Source organism: Schistocerca piceifrons, chromosome 3 (assembly GCF_021461385.2).
Source record: "Schistocerca piceifrons isolate TAMUIC-IGC-003096 chromosome 3, iqSchPice1.1, whole genome shotgun sequence".
Lineage (NCBI taxonomy): Eukaryota > Metazoa > Arthropoda > Insecta > Orthoptera > Acrididae > Schistocerca > Schistocerca piceifrons.
Window position 1 is genome coordinate 323,849,926 of NC_060140.1, and position 21,755 is coordinate 323,871,680.

Consider the following 21,755-nt stretch of genomic DNA (forward strand, 5'->3'; position numbering starts at 1 on the left):
CAATATGCTGATCCATTTTTTACAGTTGTTTAAGTCAAATTTAGACCTTTGTTGAACACAAATAATGAGAAATATGAAGGAACAACATGTGATATAGCTGAATACTGAGAGGTCGATAGGCTCTCATCTTTGTGCAGGTAGGGAAAGTTGCATTTAAGATGAGGACCTCCCATAGACTGTGATTTTTTTATAGATATTGAACAAAAATCTTAATTGGGCACACCACCTAAAAGCCACTATAAGAAAATGTTGTGGCCAGTGTTAGGAAAGATTCTGGCCAATGAATCCTTGTGTTTCCTGTCCATTTTGTTTCCTGGTTTGCCACTTATATGCTCCCATCAAACTCTGAATCTACTCTTTTAATATCAGCTTACAAGGGCCCCATACTTTCTGTGATTTCCATCTTTAATTGGCATTTAATAAGTAATAAATTACAGCCAGAGTCCAAAACTGTTCTGGGAAACTTTTTGCAGTTTAAGAGCTGGCTTCTAAATCTTTATATTATCATTAAATAATTTATTTGAAACGCTCCAGAGTCACCAGGTCTGTTGAATGCATACAGCCACCTTTCATGTTTTATAAACCAAGCGTTATCAACAATTTTCCCAACGCAAAATTCTACCAAGCAATTTCTCAGTTTATTCCTATCCCTTTCTTTCTCTTTGTCTTCCTCTTGTGGAATTCCATTCTCCAGTCACAGTGAGATTTTACTTCCCATAATACCTGAAAAATTATCTCGTTACTCATTTTTTTCAGTCTCTTAAATCATCTCCAGAGGCTTACTTGTTTCTAATACTGTGGTTCATGGTTTTTCACTTAACTTGTCTTTGTGTAATGATACTTAAATAATGTAGCTACAGTGTTAAACTAGTCCTGTTCTCATGGACTATTTCCAAGTTAAATTTTGTAAAACTCAACTAAAAAGTTTTTATACCACCAAGTTATTTTATTAATACCAGTACAGATTTCTTTTCTTTTTTAGCACTTGGTGATCCACTCATAAAGGGATTGAAAGAAATAGCAGACAAGAGACCACAAGATCCTGTGACTTATCTTGCAACATATCTCTTCAATGCTGCAAACAATCACAAGTCTATTGGTAATATGCAGGTACGTATAACATGTTTTATATTCTTTAGAAGAGTATATACTAAAATCAACTTCTATGACAGCAGAGGTACTTGAACTCATTTCTCAGACTGATTCAAGACTTGACTTGCCACCATCTCTCTCCTTCTTTTCCAAATCCCACAAAGATTTTACTCCTAACATTATAAGACCACAAAGTCCAGAAGAAAGACAGACTGTTTGTAAGAGAAGGCAAGACATCCATTTTGTTGGTTGCAAAATGAAATCGCAATTGTGAAGTAAACAAATTTATGCAAAAAAAATAATGTGTATAAATAGAACTCAAGAAGTGCCATATGTCATCTATGAGTATGAGAAATGCATAGATAAGTGAGGTGAGTGTTGGCTGAAAATGCAAATATCTACCCTACATCCCCAAAAATGAGGTAATAAAAAAAATCCTCACCACAGTTTGCTGACTGGACATTCAAAATACTGCAAACTAAATCTTATAAGGCTAAATTTTTGTGAACTGAGTTGTGTGGTTGTCATTTGTTACTTCATCTGAATCAAAGTGAAGCCAATATCCCACAGTATTTAGGATATATTGTAAATTAACAGGTTATAGAAACATGATCAAACTACTTTATTCATCACACACCTACAGCCATTTGGTGAGTTAATTATGGATAGTCATAAGTGGAAAAATTATTTAAACTCAATTGTTTGCCTAATATTTGTAATAACCCTCACCCCCTCCCCAACAGATGATTTGCTTTTGCTTCATCAGAGGTTTTGGTTTAAATGTTAAATCTCCATTAACAAGTTTTTTGTTAGTTTATTTCAGCAGCACATCAGTTTTAGTCTACATGTCAATAAAATAACGGCTTGGTACTAGAGTTTCATTTACATCTATGTGTGACAATATTGCTTTGACAGAAATAAAGTACATTTCACAGGAAAACAACAGGCTGATAGCACCACCACCACCAGCAAAGGGACGTCTAGAAGCTGCTCCCATACCATCTGACATGGATCCACAAGAGGCAGATATTGAGGAAGTGCCAGAAACACCAGAAAACAGTGCAATAGACAGAGTAAGTGCTTCTTTATCTGGTCCCCATAATAACAATATTACTCATACATTTACATATTGTGTTCCACAAATCAATCAAAGGTCTCATTTATCCTGTCATATAATGCACAACATTAACACATTGTTATTAGTCACTAATTTTTAAAATCTATTGGCTGCACTATCTACTACATCATGCAAATACACTCTGGTCCACGAATGATGGCAGTTTGCACACGTCGAGAAACAGATGGGGATTGCATTCTTGCTGGTTCCAAGCGAAAGTTGAGGTACATGCATAAATGTGCTATGTGCTTCATGTAAGCATGTATCCTGCAAATTATGTCTCTCACTTGCTTGGGTAGTATGTTGCTTCCCATCACCAGCATCCATGGCAGTTCACAACAAATGGAATAAAAATTCACTAAATACTTCACTGTGATCAATACCTCACTGTGATCACATTTAATGCTAGCAATGGGTAAGACATTCACAGCAGAGGGCTCAGAACACTACTGAACACTCACTGGCTGTCAGAGAATGCTTGATGTAGGTACGCGGAATGAGCCCAAACTCAACCACCATCATTTGTGACTCCAACTACAGTATTTGATGGCAATATTTTTAGTTACTTAATTATTACTAAGAACTGTGAATTATCTTATTTAGCTGATGATTTTGCTTTGGATGGCCTAGATTTAAACAGGTTAGCGTCTGTAAAATTCAGCAAGATGTTTATTGACAAGCACACACTTATAAACAATAGGAGAAACTAAATGTGAGTGATGGGGATGACAAGCTGCTTAAAGGAATAAAATGTAATAATATATTCTTAAAACAATAGGTAATAGTAAAAGCACATTTCTGATTCATTTAAACATCAGTGGCTTACATAAATAACATATGCATGGCAGATAAGCAAAAATTGACAATCTATAATTCTTTTTGGAAAGGAGGAGACATATATTAGTCCTTTACCCACATGAACATTGGCTAACAAAAGACTGCATCAAAATCCTTCATAAAGTAGGTAGCTATTTTGTAGCCAGCAGCTTTTGTACAAGTAACAAAATTCATGGGAATTCATGCATACTAATTAAAAATTCTGTAATATATAATGTAAGAGATTATTTTAATTTTCTAAATGATGAGGACATATTTGAAAGTTGCTGTATCGAATTATAGAGAGAAAAAATTCTAATAATTTGAATATACAGAATACCAGGTAAAGAAGTTACAAAAGTCATTGTGTTTAAACTAAAGAGCCTCTTCCAGAAACTGACAAAAGAGCAGAAGAAAAGATTATCATAACTGCTAATTTTAACATAAACAGTGAATCAACAGAATTTATTGATTTGATGAAGCATTTGGTTTTAAGCTGTGAAAAAGTCATTTCTCACTAACACTGCACACATAAACTTCCCATGGTGTGTTAATACTTATGGCTGGTAGTGGGGCAAAAGTGAGCAGGACAGAAACTGCATTTTATGGTTTTTCAGCTCCATTATTGGAACAGTATACAGTCACACAAAAATTAACAGGAGAACAATAACACAGTAAAAGTATGTAGCAATAAAAATGGACACAGGGCAGATAATTCCTATAGGACATAATAGCCTCACTGCACTGATTGTTGCAGTGAGTGGAAAGTAGCCAATTGTAAATGTCAAAAACTATATACAGAGATACTTCAAATGATTTCACAATTACCAATAAGGACTACATCAGTTGTAGAATGGTTGCCACAGAGCCTGTTCCTCTCGACATGCATACATGTCGAAAGGGACTTTGCATCTTAATCAGAATAGCACAGGTACTGTAATATCATATATACAATGATTCTATACCTAAGCAAATACAAGGAACAAAAAGTAAAGAGTTCACAAGTATGCCTTGCATGGAACTGTTTAATCTAAGTGTGCATCATGTCACTACAGGTGAAAAGCTGAGCATAAGCCACAAAGGCACAATGGCAACATCACAAGGTCTCACGGTTGAGGTGTGTGTGACATTTGTACACATATGATCATGATGATGATGCAGCAGTCAACCAAAAATAAAAAAATAAATACATAAAAATGAAAAACTTGAGGACACACATGATAGTCTATTGCAATCAAGCAACATGTGGCACAGTATCAGTTAGGGTGCAGTTGTTACTAAGAATTCCTTGCTGTGGAAGTAGTCTACCAATCCTACGGAACTGCTGCTATTGTGTGAAAACATCAATATCAAATTAGTCTGTATGAAGAATAATTTAATGCTGTACCCCTACTGCTCAGGAAGGTTCGTTGATGCCAGCAATTATTGTTCAGCCAAAGCTTATAGTACAGACCAACCAGCATCATCATCTCTGCACCTGTGAATGTTCAAAATACCATTACTGTACCTTGTGGCAAGCTTTTTCTTCATGTTAACACAGCACAATAGGCACTCTTTACAAAACAGTATCTTGCTCTGTCAAGCAAGTCAGTCATTAAGCATCAGCAAAGGAACTGCTGGTCCAGGAGCTCTTTCCATCACAAGCTTCTCTCTGGAAAAATGCCAAAGCTGCAACACTGCAGTGCATGGCACAGAGAGGTTCCACTACTTAGGTCCACTTTGCTCATGACTGATCAGTGTGTCGCCTACTGTTGTAAACTGCTGAATAAGATGGGTGGCAGGTGCTCATGGGTTACAGTGTATCGCTCCCTGTGAGAAGGAGACAATGTGAGGCATCAGCGACAGCAGTGGTGGTGGTCAGAGTGTGGCCCCCATGCTGGATGGCAGCACAGTGCTGGCAGGGTATGGCATTTGCTGTGGCAACGAAGGAACGGGGAGCAATGACACTTATCATAATCCCCGTGGCTGGCTGCAGGGCATCCTCAGCAGCGCCAGCATTTGCCACAGTGGTTTGCATGGCGACAGTGTGCACAGTGAGCTTGGCATTGTCCCTCAGCAAACCTGGTACTTGGGTGATGTGACACTGGACTGCCAGCCAGGGCTGGGAATGGCACTGCAAGGCGAGTTGCTGGCATGGTGAGGCATGGCATGGTGCAGGGTCAGGGTTTGGCAACAGATGGTAGTATGCTGGTGATACATGGCACATGGCACACAGGGTGCCTGTGTAGGTGGCATACTGTTATGTGTAGGTGCTGTGTTGGGTGACTCATGTTGGTAGCCTAGGTCACACATTGCAGTGTGAGCATGTGCCGGCACTCGCTGGCCAGGGAAAGGTCCAGTGGCAGGGGTGGTGTGTCTGACAACTTCAGCAGCACTGTTGGGCTGGCTGGAGGGATAGACAGCAAGACAGGCTCCACCCTGATGTCCTACAGGAAACCACCAAGATTGGTGGTGTTTGGTGAGGCACCACCATTGTTGCTTGGTTCCATCTTGGTCCTGATGGCTAGCAGTGCACACAGGCTCACATATGCTGGCTTCAGGTGATTGATTGAGACCTTGGTGGTGGTGTCTTGGAGTCACAAGGAGATTGATTTTGGGCCACATGACCGGATGAGGTGCTGAGTACTACAGGCGTAGCGGTGGCTGGCTGGCATCCAACCAGTGCATCACACGCCGAGGACCTGTTGTACAAAGGGCTGGCATTTGCCATGTTGTGTGCATGAAAGGTACCCAGCACAGGCACATCATTGAGACATGGATCTGCTGCACAGAGGGTGGGATGCAGGTTGTGGACAGCAGGGGGTGTGGCTCAATGAGATCACTTGGCAGTGTGAGCAGCCATCTGTACATAAACTCAGCGGTGGGAGTGCCCAAATCTGCTTATGGCAGACCTAAGAGGACTAGAGGCAGAGTGGTAGACCAAGTTGCAGAGTGGTTTGTGAGGGCAGATCTTAGAGACCTGGGTAATCACTCCACCATGCCATCAGTGCTGCCAGACGTTGCTGTGGGAGTCTTAAGTAAACAAAATGTGAACTGCCACCTACAGTTGGTGGTGATGTGGTGGGGGCACCTGAAACATGAGACCCGCATGTCTATAAAGGCCTTTGCCACTGTGTCCACAGTTATGTCAGGCAAAGGCACTGTTTCAGGCCACAGCGTGAATCTATCAATGATAGTAATGAGATACCGGTCGCCCTGATGGCCCATGGATGATGGCAGGGGGCCTGCAACATCCATGTGTATGTGGTAATAGCGGTGATCCAACAGGGAGAAAGCTTCTGTTCTTTTCTTGTCTAAACTGTTTATTGTCTGTGTTTCACTTTCATACATGGGTACACTCCATACAAATACTTTCAGAAAAGACTCCCTGACACTTAAATCTATACTTGATGTTAACAAATTCCTCTTCTTCTAGAACACTTTTCTTGCCATTACTAGCCTCCATTTTATATCCTCTATACTTCAACTATTATCAGTTATTCTGCTGCCTAAATAGCAAAATTCTTCTATTACTTTAAGTGTCTCATTTCCCACTCTAATGCCCTCAACATCACCTGATTTAATTCAACTGCATTCCATTATCCAGCCTACCTTAGAGCTCTGGCACAGGATACAGACGCAGGCCCATTTGATGCAGTTGTGCTAGATAGTTGGCCAAATGAAATGCTAGTGAATGAGTATGGCAGATGCACAGATTACAGGGTGGGCCAGGCCATGCAAGTACTCGAAGGCTGCCTTGCAGACATCTGGGGGAAGGTAGTGGCAGATATGGTCTGAGTGGGTCCTCAGGTGGTCAGTACTGGTGTGGAAATCACACCAGACAGGTTTGTGCATGCCTGGTATTGTGTGCAGTTGCAGGTTTAGACCCATATTTACATGTTTTCAGCGCCACAGGAGCTAAGGGCCAGCAATCTGGGTAGTGGTGAGGGTTGTACAGTTGAAGGGAGTGGTAAGGGCACACAGAAGGCTAAGGCAATCACTGATATGTTGTCTATTCTGGCAATGTACCAGACCTAAGCGGTGAATTGTGCAATTTATTCCTGCTGTTGTAACTGGCAGGGTGAAATCTGTATGCCATCTTTGCAACCAGAACTCACTATCAACGGGTGGAAATACCTAACTAACTGCCTCATACATGGCAAGGAGCTCTCCACCATATGTGGTCCAATGCTGCAGTGGTTCCATGAACTTCACAGAGCAAAACACCAGGAGTTGTCATGTCCTTCAACAAATTGTTGCTAGACTGTGCTTTTGGCAGACTGCCTGGTTTTGGTGACAACTGCAAGTCTGGCTGGGGGGTGTGCTACAAGGGCATCTTGTAAAAGGTTATGCTTTGTTGCTGTTGTTGTTGTGGTCTTCAGTCCAAAGATTGGTTTGACGCAGCTCTCCAGAATACTCTATCCCGTGCAAGCCTCTCTATCTCTGAGTAACTACGGTGACCTACATCCTTCTGAATCTGTTTACTGTATTCATCTTGTGGTCTCCCTTTATGATTTTTACCTTCCCCCCCCCCCCCCCCCCCCCCGCCCACACACACACACTTCCCTCCAGTACTAAATTGGTGATCCCTTGATGCATCAGAATGTGTCCTATTGTCCTATCAATTGATCCCTCCTTCTAGTCAGGTTGTGCCACAAATTTCTCTTCTCCCCAATTCTGTTCAGTACCTCCTCATTAGTTACATGAGCTACCCATCTAACCTTCAGAATTGTTCTGTAGCACCACATTTTAAAATCTTCTGTTCTTTTCTTGTCTAAACTGTTTATTGTACATGTTTCACTTCCATACATGAGTACAGTCCATACAAATACTTTCAGAAAAGACTCCCTGACACTTAAATCTATACTTGATGTTAACAAATTCCTCTTCTTCAGAAACACTTTTCTTGCCATTACTAGCCTCCATTTTATATCCTCTATACTTCAACCATTATCAGTTATTCTGCTGCCTTAATAGCAAAATTCTTCTATTACTTTAAGTGTCTCATTTCCCACTCTAATGCCCTCAACATCACCTGATTTAATTCAACTGCAATCCATTATCCTCAGTTTGCATTTGTTGATGTTCATCTTATATCCTCCTTTCAAGACTCAAGACACTATCCATGCCATTTAACTGCTCTTCCAAGTCCTTTATTGTCTCTGACAGAATTACAATATCATCAGCAAACCTTAATGTTTTTATTTATTCTCCCTGGACTTTAGTTCCTACTTCATTTTTTTCTGTTTTCTTTATTGCTTGCTCAATATACAGATTGAATAACATTGGGGATAGTCTACAACCCTGTCTCACTCCCTTCTCAACCACTGCTTCCCCTTTGTGCAACTTGCCTCCTATAGCTGCCGTCTGGTTTCTGTACAAACTATAAATAACCTTTCACATCCTGAATTTTTACCCATGGCACCTTTAGAATTTGAAAGAGAGTCTTGCAGTCAACATTGTCAAAACCTTTCTCTAAGTCTACAAATGCTATAAATGTAGGTTTGGCTTTCCTTAGCCTATCTTCTGTGAGAAGTTGTAGGGGCAGTGATGCATCGCATGTTCCTACATTTCTCCAGAATCCAAACTGATCTTCCTTGAGGTCAGCTTCTATCAGTTTTTCCATTCTTCTGTAAATAATTCATATTAGTATTTTGCAGCTGTGACTTATTAAAGCAATAGTTCAGTAATTTTCAGACCTGTCAGCAACTGCTTTCTTTGGAACTGGAATTATTATATTCTTCTTGGAGTCAGAGGATATTTCACCTGTCTCATACATATTTCTCACCAGATGAAAGAGTTTTGTCATGGATGACTCTCCCAAGGCTGTCAGTAGTTCTAATGCAATATTGTGTACTTCCATGGCCTTGTTCCTGCCTTTTCTTTCAGTACTCTGTCATTCTTCACACAGTATTGTATCTCCCACCTCATCTTCATCATTGTCCTCTTCCATTTCCATAATATTGCCCTCAAGTGCATCTCCCTTGTATAGACCCTCTATATACTCCTCCCACCTTTCTGCTTTCCCTTCTTTACTTAGGATTGGTTTTCCATCTGAGCTCCTGATATTCATACAGGTGTTTCTCTTTTCCCCAAAGGTCTCTCTAATTTTCCCATAGGCTGCATCTATCTTACCCCTAGTGATATATCCTTGTGCTCCCTTACATTTGTTCTCTAGCCATTCCTGCTTAGTCGTTTTGCACTTCCTGTCGATCTCATTTTTTAGATTTTTGTATTCTCTTTCACCTGCTTCATTTACTGTATTTTTATATTTTCGTTTTTCATCAGTTAAATTCAATATCTCTTGTGTTACCCAAAGATTTCTACTAGCCCTAACCCATGTACCTACTTGATCTTCTGCTGCCTTCACTATTTTATCTCTCAAAGCTACCCATTCTTCTTCTACTTTATTTTCCCCTGTTCTTGTCAATTGTTCCCTAATGCTTCCTCTGAAGTTCTCTACAACCTCTGGTCCTTTCGGTTTATCAAGGTCCCATCTCTTGAATTCTTACCTTTTTGCAGTCTCTTCAGTTTTAATCTACAATTTATAACCAATGAACTGTGGTCGGAGTCCACATTTGCCCCAGAAATGTCTAACAGTTTAAAACCTGGTTCAAAAATCTCTGTCTTACCATTATATAACCACTCTGAAACCTTCCAGTGTCTTCAGGTCTCTTCCACACATAGAACCTTCTTTCCTGATTCTTAAACCAAGTGTCAGATATGATTAAAGTATGCTCTGCGCAATATTCTATCAGGTGTCTTCCTCTTTCATTTCCTTCCCCCCCAATCCATATTCACCCACAATTTTCCATCTTTTCCTTTTCCTACTATCAAATTCCAGTCCCCCATAACTATTAAATTTTTGTCTCCCTTAACTATCTGAATAATTTCTTTTACCTCATCATTCATTTCTTCAATCTCTTCATCATCTGCACAGCTACTTAGCATATAAACTTGTACTACTAAGGTGGGTATGGGCTTCATGTCTATTTTGGCTACAATAATGTGTTCACTATACAGTTCATGGTAGCTTATCCACGTTCCTATTTTTTATTCAATATTAAACCTACTCCTGCATTACCCATATTTGATTTTGTATTTATAATCCTATATTCATCTGACTAGAAGTTATGCACCTCCTGCCATCGAACTTCATGAATTCCTGTTTTACCTAAATTTGACCTATTTGTTTCCCTTTTTAATTTTTCTAACCCACCTGCCTGATTAAGGGATCTGACATTCCATGACACATCCGTAGAACACCAGTTTTGTTTCTCCCAATAACAACGTCGTCCAGAGTAGTCCCCATACAGATATCCAAATGGGGGACTATTTTATTTCTGGAATATTTTACCCGAGGGTATGCCATCATCATTTAACCATACAGGAAAGCTATATACCCTCAGCAAAAATTATGGCTGTAGTATCCCTTTGCTTTCAGGCATTCACAGTACCAGCACAGCAAGGCAGTTTTGGTTTATGTTAAAAGGCCAGATCAGTCATCCAGACTGTTGCATCTGCAACTACTGAAAATCCTGCGGCCCCTCTTCAGGAACCACATGTTTGTCTGGCCTTGCAAGAGATACCCCCACTGCGATTGCACATATGGTACAGATATCTGTATCACAGAGACACGCAAGTCTCCCCACCAATGGAAAGGTCCATGGGGTGGCTCATGCTTCATTTGTCCAAAACTGATCAACATTTGTGCCACCCAAGGAGTGGGCCTTTTGTGTGGTTGCCCTGGAGTGTGGCCATAAGAGGTGCTTGCACGTTTGTGATGTCCTTTAAGTTGCACCAAAAAAATTCCCCATCCTGAGGAACCTGCTGAGAATGTATGTAGTGGGCCATGGGAACTTTGACACAGCCCAGACCTTTTTGTTCAGGGAGTGAGAGCTCATGCACGGCATCCTGTACCCCTGGAAGTCGGTCTCTGGAACATCAAAAATGCACTTCTCCAGGTCGATAATGATACCAGTCTACATCTACATCTACATCTACATTTATACTCTGCAAGCTACCCAACAGTGTGTGGCAGAGGGCACTTTACGTGGCACTGTCATTACCTCCCTTTCCTGTTCCAGTCGCGTATGGTTCGCGGGAAGAACGACTGTCTGAAAGCCTCCGTGCACACTCTAATCTCTCTGATTTTACATTCGTGATCTCCTCGGGAGGTATAAGTAGGGGGAAGCAATATATTCAATATATTCGATACCTCATCCAGAAACGCACCCTCTCGAAACCTGGCGAGCAAGCTACACCGCAATGCCGAGCACCTCTCTTGCAGAGTCGGCCACTTGAGTGTGTTAAACATCTCCGTAACGCTATCACAGTTACCAAATAACCCTGTGATGAAACGCGCCGCTCTTCTTTGGATCTTCTCTATCTCCTCCGTCAACCCGATCTGGTATGGATCCCACACTGATGAGCAACACTCAAGTATAGGTCGAACGAGTGTTTTGTAAGCCACCTCATTTGTTGATGGACTACACTTTCTAAGGACTCTCCCAATGAATCTCAACCTGGTACCCGCCTTACCAACAATTAACTTTATATGATCATTCCACTTCAAATCGTTCCGCACGCATACTCCCAGATATTTTACAGAAGTAACTGCTACCAGTGTTTGTTCCGCTATCATATAATCATACAATAAAGGATCCTTCTTTCTATGTATTTGCAATACATTACATTTGTCTGTGTTAAGGGTCAGTTGCCACTCCCTGCACCAAGTGCCTATCCACTGCAGATCTTCCTGCATTTCGCTACAATTTTCTAATGCTGCAACTTCTCTGTATACTACAGCATCATCCGCAAAAAGCCGCATGGAACTTCTGACACTATCTACTAGGTCATTTATATATATTGTGAAAAGCAATGGTCCCATAACACTCCCCTGTGGCATGCCAGAGGTTACTTTAACGTCTGTAGACGTCTCTCTCCATTGAGAACAACATGCTGTGTTCTGTTTGCTAAAAACTCTTCAATCCAGCCACACAGCTGGTCTGATATTCCGTAGGCTCTTACTTTGTTTATCAGGCAACAGTGCAGAACTGTATCAAACGCCTTCCAGAAATCAAGGAAAATAGCATCTACCTGTGAGCCTGTATCTAATATTTTCTGGGTCTCATGAACAAATAAAGTGAGTTGGGTCTCACACGATCGCTGTTTCCGGAATCCATGTTGATTCCTACATAGTAAATTCTGGATTTCCAAAAACGACATGATACTTAAGCAAAAAACATGTTCTAAAATTCTACAACAGATCGACATCAGAGATATAGGTCTATAGTTTTGCGCATCTGCTCGACGACCCTTCTTGAGGACTGGGACTACCTGTGCTCTTTTCCAATCATTTGGAACCTTCCGTTCCTCTAGAGACTTGCGGTACATGGCTGTTAGAAGGGGGGCAAGTTCTTTCGCATAATCTGTGTAGAATCGAATTGGTATCCCGTCAGGTCCAGTGGACTTTCCTCTGTTGAGTGATTCCAGTTGCTTCTCTATTCCTTGGACACTTATTTCGATGTCAGCCATTTTTTCGTTTGTGCGAGGATTTAGAGAAGGAACTGCAGTGCGGTCTTCCTCTGTGAAACAGCTTTGGAAAAAAGTGTTTAGTATTTCAGCTTCACGCGTGTCATCCTCTGTTTCAATGCCATCATCATCCCAGAGTGTCTGGATATGCTGTTTCGAGCCACTTACCAATTTAACGTAAGACCAGAACTTCCTAGGATTTTCTGTCAAGTCGGTACATAGAATTTTACTTTCGAATTCACTGAACGCTTCATGTATAGCCCTCCTTACACTAACTTTGACATCGTTTAGCTTCTGTTTGTCTGAGAGGTTTTGGCTGCGTTTAAACTTGGAGTGAAGCTCTCTTTGCTTTCGCAGTAGTTTCCTAACTTTGTTGTTGTACCACGGTGGGTTTTTCCCATCCCTCACAGTTTTACTTGGCACGTACCTGTCTAAAACACATTTTATGATTGCCTTGAACTTTTTCCATAAACACTCAACATTGTCAGTGTCGGAACAGAAATTTTCGTTTTGATCTGTTAGGTAGTCTGAAATCTGCCTTCTATTACTCTTGCTAAACAGATAAACCTTCCTCCCTTTTTTTATATTCCTATTAACTTCCATATTCAGGGATGCTGGAATGGCCTTATGATCACTGATTCCCTGTTCTGCACATACAGAGTCGAAAATTTCGGGTCTGTTTGTTATCAGTAGGTCCAAGATGTTATCTCCACGAGTCAGTTCTCTGTTTAATTGCTCGAGGTAATTTTCGGATAGTGCACTCAGTATAATGTCACTCGATGCTCTGTCCCTACCACCTGTCCTAAACATCTGAGTGTCCCAGTCTATATCTGGTAAATTGAAATCTCCACCTAAGATTATAACATGCTGAGAAAATTTATGTGAAATGTATTCCAAATTTTCTCTCAGTTGTTGTGCCACTAATGCTGCTGAGTCGGGAGGTAGGTAAAAGGAGCCAATTATTAACCTAGCTCGGTTGTTGAGTGTAACCTCCACCCATAATAATTCACAGGAACTGACCACTTCTACTTCACTACAGGATAAACTACTACTAACAGCTACAAACACGCCACCACCGTTTGCACGCAACCTATCCTTTCTAAACACCGTCTGTGCCTTTGTAAAAATTTCGGCAGAATTTATCTCTGGCTTCAGCCAGCTTTCTGCACCTATAACGATTTCAGCTTTGGTGCTTTCTATCAGCGCTTGAAGTTCCGGTACTTTACCATCGCAGCTTCGACAGTTTACAATTACAATACCGATTGCTGCTTGGTCCCCGCATGTCCTGACTTTGCCCCGCACCTGTTGAGGCTGTTGCCCTTTCTGTACTTGCCCAAGGCCATCTAACCTAAAAAACTGCCCGGCCCACGCCACACAACCCCTGCTACCCGTGTGGAAGTGACAGCATACCTCCCAGAGACGACAGTGGTGCTCCTTGGGATCACATGAATAAATCAGGATATCATCCAAGTAGGTGAAAGACCCTCAAAGGAGGAAGCCATCATGAGAAATAAACTTAATGCCAAGGATAGAGTCTCTAATGTTGGTCATGGTAAAGGTTCACAGGAAAGCCTACTGAGGCCTAGGTTGGTGGATCAGATATGGGAGCAGTAGGTTGTGATGGCTGAGCCATTAACTGCTTTGAGGAGTAGGGGGAGAAAGTGGACAGTGACCAGCAGAGAATAGTAACCATGAGGGATAGATAGAAATGTCTGAACCTGTGTTGAGGAAGGAGGGTGTTGAGGAATGAGGATTACAATGATCAGACATAAATAGGCTCTGTGAAATCACAGAGCAGCCAGGTGTGGCTACTGCTGGCTGCTGTTAGTGTTTGGGGCTCATGCACATGGTACATGACAGTGTGCAGCATCTCTGCCAAAACACTTATGGTACCAACAATGTCATCAATATGCACCAGCTCCCAAAATGCCATGGAGGGGGAGGTGCCTGTGCAGGTGTGCGTACCATTGGGCAGAGGTGGGCAGTGCATGATGTGGTGCAGGTGCATGCACTCCAAAGCAGTAGTGAACTTGCTCATCTCGCTAATCATCTTGACTATTAGCTGTGTTGTGTCTGCAGGGGGTGCAGGGGCTGGGCAGTGGGAGACGGTGCAGGTTGCACCAGATTGCGGTCACACGTGCAGGTTCTGTGATGCTGCATAGTGGCAGTGATAGTTTGTGAGTCAGGGGCTTCAAAAACCCTGTCAGTGGTAGTGACTGCTGTACTGGAACTCTGAAACTCCTGTGCAGTTAACACCATGTGTATTTTGACAGACAAATGCATGTGCCAAGTTGCTGTTAGCAGCATGTTGGGAAGCACTGCCGGTTCAACTAGCATGTGGCAGTGGAACTGTGAAGGATATGTGTTGGCACACATGATGATGCATGTGCCTGCACAGTTAAAGCATCTGTGAGCTGTGCAAAGTGGCTTAGGAATGCTTGGAATCCATTCATTTGTGCCTGTGGGCTGGAAGAGGCAATGAGGGTTTGGCCATCACTGGGGGCAAGACTTATCCTGAGTGGTGTAGCAGTATCGGTCTGTATAACAGTTCACTGCTATCTTCAGTAGTGGTGGGCTGGCAGAGGGATAGGAATGCCTGTGTGATGTGGCTGCACAATACATATGACCTGGCATGGTGATTCGTAGAGGTGGTTTACTCAAGGATCACCAGTGTGAGAAAGGCATTCCTCACTAATATTGCACACATAAGCTGCCTACATTGCAGTAGTACATATAGCTGACTGTGGGGAAAAAAGTGAATACGACATGGAAAGTGCATTGTTTGGTTTTTCAGTTCCTTTATTAGAACAGTTCACATTGACATAAAAATTAACAGAACAAAAACACAGTAAAATTATATAACAATGAAAATCGACACAGGGGAAATAATTCCTATAGAACACAGCAGGCTCACTGAAGTGAAGGTTTCAGTGAGTGGAAAGTAATAAACTGTAAACGTCAAAAACAATATACAGTGATTCTACACTTTAGCAAATTTTTTAAGGAATAAAATGTAAAGGATCCACAAACATGCCGTGTATGGAATTGTTTAATCCAAGTGTGCATCATATCCCTACAGACGAGATGCTGGGTATAAGCCACAAAGCCACAATGGCAACTCCATAAGGCCTCACAAATGAGATGAGTATACCACTTGTGCACATACGATATATGATCATGATGATGATGCATGAAGCAACCCAGACAAAACTTACAGACATGCACATGGTGATCTATGGCAGTCAGGTGACATGTGGCACACTATCCACTAGGATTGTTAGTAAGAATTCCTTAATGTGGAAGTAGCCTATCGATCCTGTGAAACTGCTGGTATTGCATGAAAACATCACTATCAAATTAGCCTGTATGAAGAAAAATTTAATGCTCCAGTACTAGTGCTCAGTAAGGCTAGCTGATGCCAGCAGTTATTGTTCAGTAGAGGTGTACAGTACAGACTCACCAGTGTCATTCTCTCAGCACTCATACATGCCCAGAATACCATTACTACACCTCAAGGTAAGTCCCTTCTTCAAGTTCACGTAGTACAATCAACATTCAGTATAAAACACTATCTCACTTGGGCAAGCGCATCAGTCATTCAGCATTGGCATTGGTAATGCTGGTCAGGGAGCTCTTTCTGTTGCATGCTTCTCTCAATAAAAACCCCAGAGCTGCAGCAAACCAGTGCATGGCAGAGAGATATTCTACTACTTATGTTCACTTTGCTCATAGACAATCCACATGTCATCTGCTGTTGTATTTTGTTGAAGCAGATGGGTGGTGTGTGCTCATGCACTGCAATGTGTTGCTGGGAAGTTAAACTTCACAGAATTTACAAGAGAGAGTTAACAGACAGCAACCTGCCTAGATAACATTCTGATGAATTATTCATTTGATGAGACAAATAAATTTTGCATTGATTCAGGTATTTCATATCATTCTGCAGTCTTTGTACCCATCAAAATAAATCAACCAGCCATTAGCAAAATGTGCACCAAATGATGCTTCAGTAAGGTAAATATAAAATTTGTTTTATTTTAAACTTGAAGAAGTAAACTAATCAATGTATCATTGTACTACAAGTTCTAAAAATTGTGACGATTTCTTGGAAGTTTTTTTGCATATTCCCGATGAGATATTTCTCCCTACAGTCTGCCACAGAAAATGGACTAGCAACCTGAAATGAATGATAGCTGGTATAAAATAGTCAAGTGCCTGGAAAAGACAGTTACATAATGAGCTGAAAAGTAATACAACTTAGATTTTATAAACTATATACAAAGGTACAAAACTGTATTTAGAAGTGTGGTAAAGGCAGCAAAAGCAATATCACACAAAAAATACATTCTGAACCACACAAATAAATCAAAGGTAAGTAATAAAATCTGGACTTATGGTCATTGTCGGCAGTCCATAGATCTCCAAAATTAATATAGGTGACAAATCTACTATCAGAAATATGAGAACATTTCAGTAATGACTTCTTTTTATAAATGTATCAAAATCATATGTAAATGTAAGTGGTTACAGAGAGAATGTCCAACCATTAAGTTTCAAACAGGGTAACAGGGAGTTTCTAATTAAATTTCAATGAATTACACCTAAAGTAGTATAGCCATAAAAGGTAATTGCCATTAGTGAGAACATACCTCTGACATTGGTTGTATGAGTGTCGGAAATTGTCAACAAATACTTCGTGTGGCATCATTCACAGCACTGTGGCCATGCATTGTTGGATGTCTGCAACTTTGTAAAGTGTAAGCCTTTTGGAGGTAATTTAATACAGGGAAACAAAAAGAAGTCTGCCTGTGCCAAATCTGGAAAAGAAAGAGGTTGTTGAAGAACAGTCACCTAAAGTAGTATTATTCTTTAAAAATGAAAATTCTGCTGGATGGGACGAAATACCCACTAGCATAATTAAAACAGCTTCTGGTATAATATCAGGACCCCTACCTGAAATAATAAACCAGTCATTTGAAGAAGGCTGCTTCCCAGATGCTCTGCACATCTTAAGTATGCAGTAGCGTAGCCATTCTTCAAAAAAGACTGAACAGAAGTTGTAGGAAACTACTGACTAGTAAATCTTTTCCCAGTATTCTCAAAACTATTTGGAAAAGCTAAAATCCGTGTCCAAAATTTCATAGTAAAATCTAAAATTCCAGAAAGTGAAGAGTGCAATATGGGACATCAATAAATGTTGAGGAAATTTGTTTATCTCTGGCCAAATCCCAAAAAGTCACAGGAATTTTCTGAGACTTTATGAAAGCTCTGAGAACAACTTTCTACTGTTACATACATTAGGAAGATGCAGAATAGAAGGTAGTGCTTTGAAATGGTTCAAATCATATTTAACAGATAGAAGTCATAAGGTAATTGTAACCTAAAGTACAGGAAATTGTTTCTCAGAATGAAAAATTATTTCATAGGGAGTCCCACAAGATTCCACTTTAGTCCCAATCCAGTTTTTATTTTATAGAAATGATTTACTTCTTAATATAACATTGCACTTAGTTTTATTTGCAGATGACACATCTGTACTCAATGAAAGTGAGGCCACAGAACAAATTCCCCAAACAATAATTGACACCTTTAATAGTTCTCCAATTCTTCTTCTTCTTCTAAAATGTCTTCATTTTTCCACAGAAATCTATCCATGGTGGTTTCAGTTCATGGTTTGTTTACAAACTAATAATTCTCAACAAGTTTTCTGAATGCAGATCCACCCTGTACCATGTCACCTGTTACGCCAATTTCCTGACGTCTTTCGGTTTCAAACAGCCAATGTTTCTTAAATTTCATTGAGATGACAAGACTGAGAATTCTTTTATCAGGCTGTCATCATCCATTCTGAGAATGTGGCTGTAAAATTTTAATCTTCTCTTGCAGAAAGTGTCAGAAATTTTCTCAGTACTGGTGTAATTTCTTTTTTTCCAAATTCTTCTTATGCAGCCTGGGCCAAAAACTTCCCTTAAAAATTTTCTTCCTTGTTTTTGTGTGTCTTGGATGAGCAAACCACCTCTGCACATTTAAGTTTTTCATTCACTTAATGTTCATGGTTTTGTTAATTTATTGTAGTGTCATAGATTTGTGTTCCAAGATATTAATCTTTCATTATATCTGTCCCAGGTGGTTTTGTAGGCATTAAGCAATTTAGAGACCCCCTATTATTAACTTAATGATTTAGTACTAATTATTGTATAATTTTTCCTAGGTATTTGAATTTAGGTTACGTGATGTATTTTGCCAAATTGAATTTCTATAAATTGTCCATCATCCCAGACACTGAGTTTTTATGTATTTTCAGTTATGACTAAAATTTCATTACGTTTTTCTTAGGAATAAATAACTGTTTCTTCTATTGTTGGAGGGACTGAACCATAAGGATCAAACATTGCAAAACAGTTTTACTAGGTGTGTTTGAAAAGTTTGGTAAATGGTTTCAGAAAATAAAGGAAACAAGGTTACAAAAATGTCTTTACTAGCCATAAAAAGTAATTGCCATTAGTGAGAACATACCTCTGACATTGGTTGTATGAGTGTCGGAAATTGTCAACAAATACTTCTTGTGGCATCATTCACAGCACTGTGGCCATGCATTGTTGGATGTCTGCAACTTTGTAAAGTGTAAGCCTTTTGGAGGTAATTTAATACAGGGAAACAAAAAGAAGTCTGCCTGTGCCAAATCTGGAAAAGAAAGAGGTTGTTGAAGAGCAGTCACCTTGCATAGGGTGAGAAACTTGGGCAGAAGGACAAGGTGTGGTTATAACCTTTAATCACTAATAAATTGTGTGGATATACAAACGTAGAAACAATAGCTGGTTACATGCTAGCAATTCCGTATCGGTCATTTGACTGCCGTGCCGTGACATGCGGCTGGCGCCGTTTGTAGCTAGGTGGCGCTCCCGCACTCAGCCGAGTTGTGGAGCGCCCCTATCGCCGTTTGCGCGTACTGACGTGGCGGCACTCTTAAATGTCCTGGCACTGTCACAACACTTTTCCCCCCTTGAAAAAAAAACACTCACTTCCTGGGAGACACGGACAGTGCGGAGACATCCATGGCCTCTTGAGAGGCCCCAAGAAGATCCCGCGGAGAAACACGAGAGTATGGTCGAAAATGTCCAGGACGGAAGCCTGTGCGTGGAACGTGCCTCCTGGACGAGATGATGGGTGAAAACTCCAGAGCAGCATCCATAGGTGTCGTGGACCTGGGGGTGTGCTCCAGCGAGATGGGTCCCGGAGAAGGCAGCGTCGCAACTGGGGCCGGTTCCGGTGGACTCGGAAGCGGTAGCGACGTCGGCTGCAGCAACATGCACGGGAGATCGGCAGCAGTGACAGGACTGGCTTCTCGGCTGGTGGAGGTGAAGGAAGGGGCAGTGGCACCAGCGTGGCCACCACTCATGTGCGCATCTGGTCGTAATGGCGAACAACCATGCCGTCGTCCATACGTATTTCACAAAGCCGGCGGCCGCGAAGAGCCTTGACCACCACTGGAATCCATTTAGGGCGAGATCCATACCTTCGTGCCCACACGTCGGCACCCACCGAGTATTTTCCCGCATGAGGGGACACAGTACAAGGCCTGACAGGGTGAAGCAGGTGCAGCAGAGTGCGCGGTTGGCGGCCATGCAAGAGTTCAGCAGGGCTGCGATCACCCAGAGGCGTGAAGCAATAAGAAGTCAGAAAATGCAACAGAGTGTCATCTGTGGAAAAATCACTAAGGAATTTTTTCATCTGGCTTTTGAAAGTGCAGACAAGGTGCTCGACCTCCCCATTCGATTGCGGATGGAAGGGCGGTGCTATAACATGATGAATCCCGTGTCCAGTACAAAAATCACGGAAGGCCTGTGAAGAGAACTGAGGGCCATTGTCTGTGATGATGGTGGATGGATGACCTTCTAACGCAAAGATTTTGGACAAAGCCAGCGTCGCTGCCGCAGTGATGGGCGACGGACATCGAACAACAAACGGAAACTTCGAGAAGGCGTCAATCAGCAGCAGCCAATAAGTGCCGAGGAAGGGGCTGGCAAAGTCAGCGTGCACCCGTTCCCATGGCTGTGCTGGGTCAGGCCACGGAGAGGGCATTGTACGGGGTGCAGCCAGTTGTTGAGCACACTGACCACATGCAGCGACCATGTGGGCGATGTCCGAATCAATACCGGGCCAATAAACGTGCCTGCAGGCCAGGGACTTAGTCCGAGAAATCCCCCAATGGCCTTCATGCAACAGTTTGAGAACATCTTTGCAAAGAGAGGCTGGCATCACGACCCGTGGAGATGCGCCATCCGTCGCCAGAAGAACAACACCATCACAAACAGACAGACGAAGGCGCAAGGCATGGTAGTTGCGAAGGGGATCCGATGCCCGGCCCTTGGTACTGTCCGGCCAACCCTGTTGAATAAAACCAATCACCTGACGCAGGACCGGGTCCCGCGCAGTAGCCAACGCGACCTGTGAACCTGTAAGCAGAAAACCCTCAACCGCACGACGTTCTGCCTCATCAATGTGGAAACAGAGTAGTTCATCTCGATCGAAAACCGGGTCAGGGCCCATCGGCAAACGTGACAACGCATCAGCGTTGGCGTGTTGGGCCGTGGGGCGATAGTGAATCTCATAGTGAAAATGAGACAAGTATAAGGCCCAACGTTGCAGGCTGTGAGCTGCCTTATCCGGAAGTGACGTCGATGGGCTGAACAGAGAGACCAGCGGCTTGTGGTCGGTGATGAGGTGAAACTTAGAACCATACAAAAAAAACGCTGAACTTTTTTAGAGCATAAATGATAGCGAGCGCCTCCTTTTCGATTTGAGAATAACGCCGTTGCGCATCATTGAGGGGCTTGGAAGCATAGGCGATGGGTCGTTCCGACCCATCCTCATACCGATGGGCGAGAACAGCCCCTAGGCCATACTGGGACACGTCAGTCGCCAGAACCAAGTGCTGACCCGGACGGAATGTGGCAAGACAAGGCGCTGACTGCAAATGAGCCTTCAGGTGGACAAAAGCCTGCTCACACTCGTTGGACCAACAGAAAGGAACGTTTTTGCGTAACAGCTGATGCAGAGGATGAGCTACCGCCATCACGGATGGAATGAATTTGTGATAATAAGCAATCTTGCCTAGAAACGCCTGAAGTTCTTTTACCGTAGATGGCCGGGGTAGAGCGGTAATGGCCGCAACATGCTGACATAGAGGACGTATACCCTCACGGGACAAGTGGAA

At 42.0% G+C, this 21,755-nt stretch overlaps 1 protein-coding gene across 1 annotated transcript in view; it reads left to right on the forward strand.

Annotated features, from left to right (window-relative positions):
• The window catches only part of LOC124788628, a 495,884-nt gene that overhangs the window by 436,298 nt on the left and 37,831 nt on the right, over positions 1–21,755 (forward strand). Inside the window, exons 16-17 of the mRNA XM_047255898.1 lie at positions 983–1,110; positions 2,028–2,165. Of these exons, the coding sequence (XP_047111854.1) occupies positions 983–1,110; positions 2,028–2,165 (266 nt within the window). The remainder of the gene's footprint in view (positions 1–982; positions 1,111–2,027; positions 2,166–21,755) is intronic.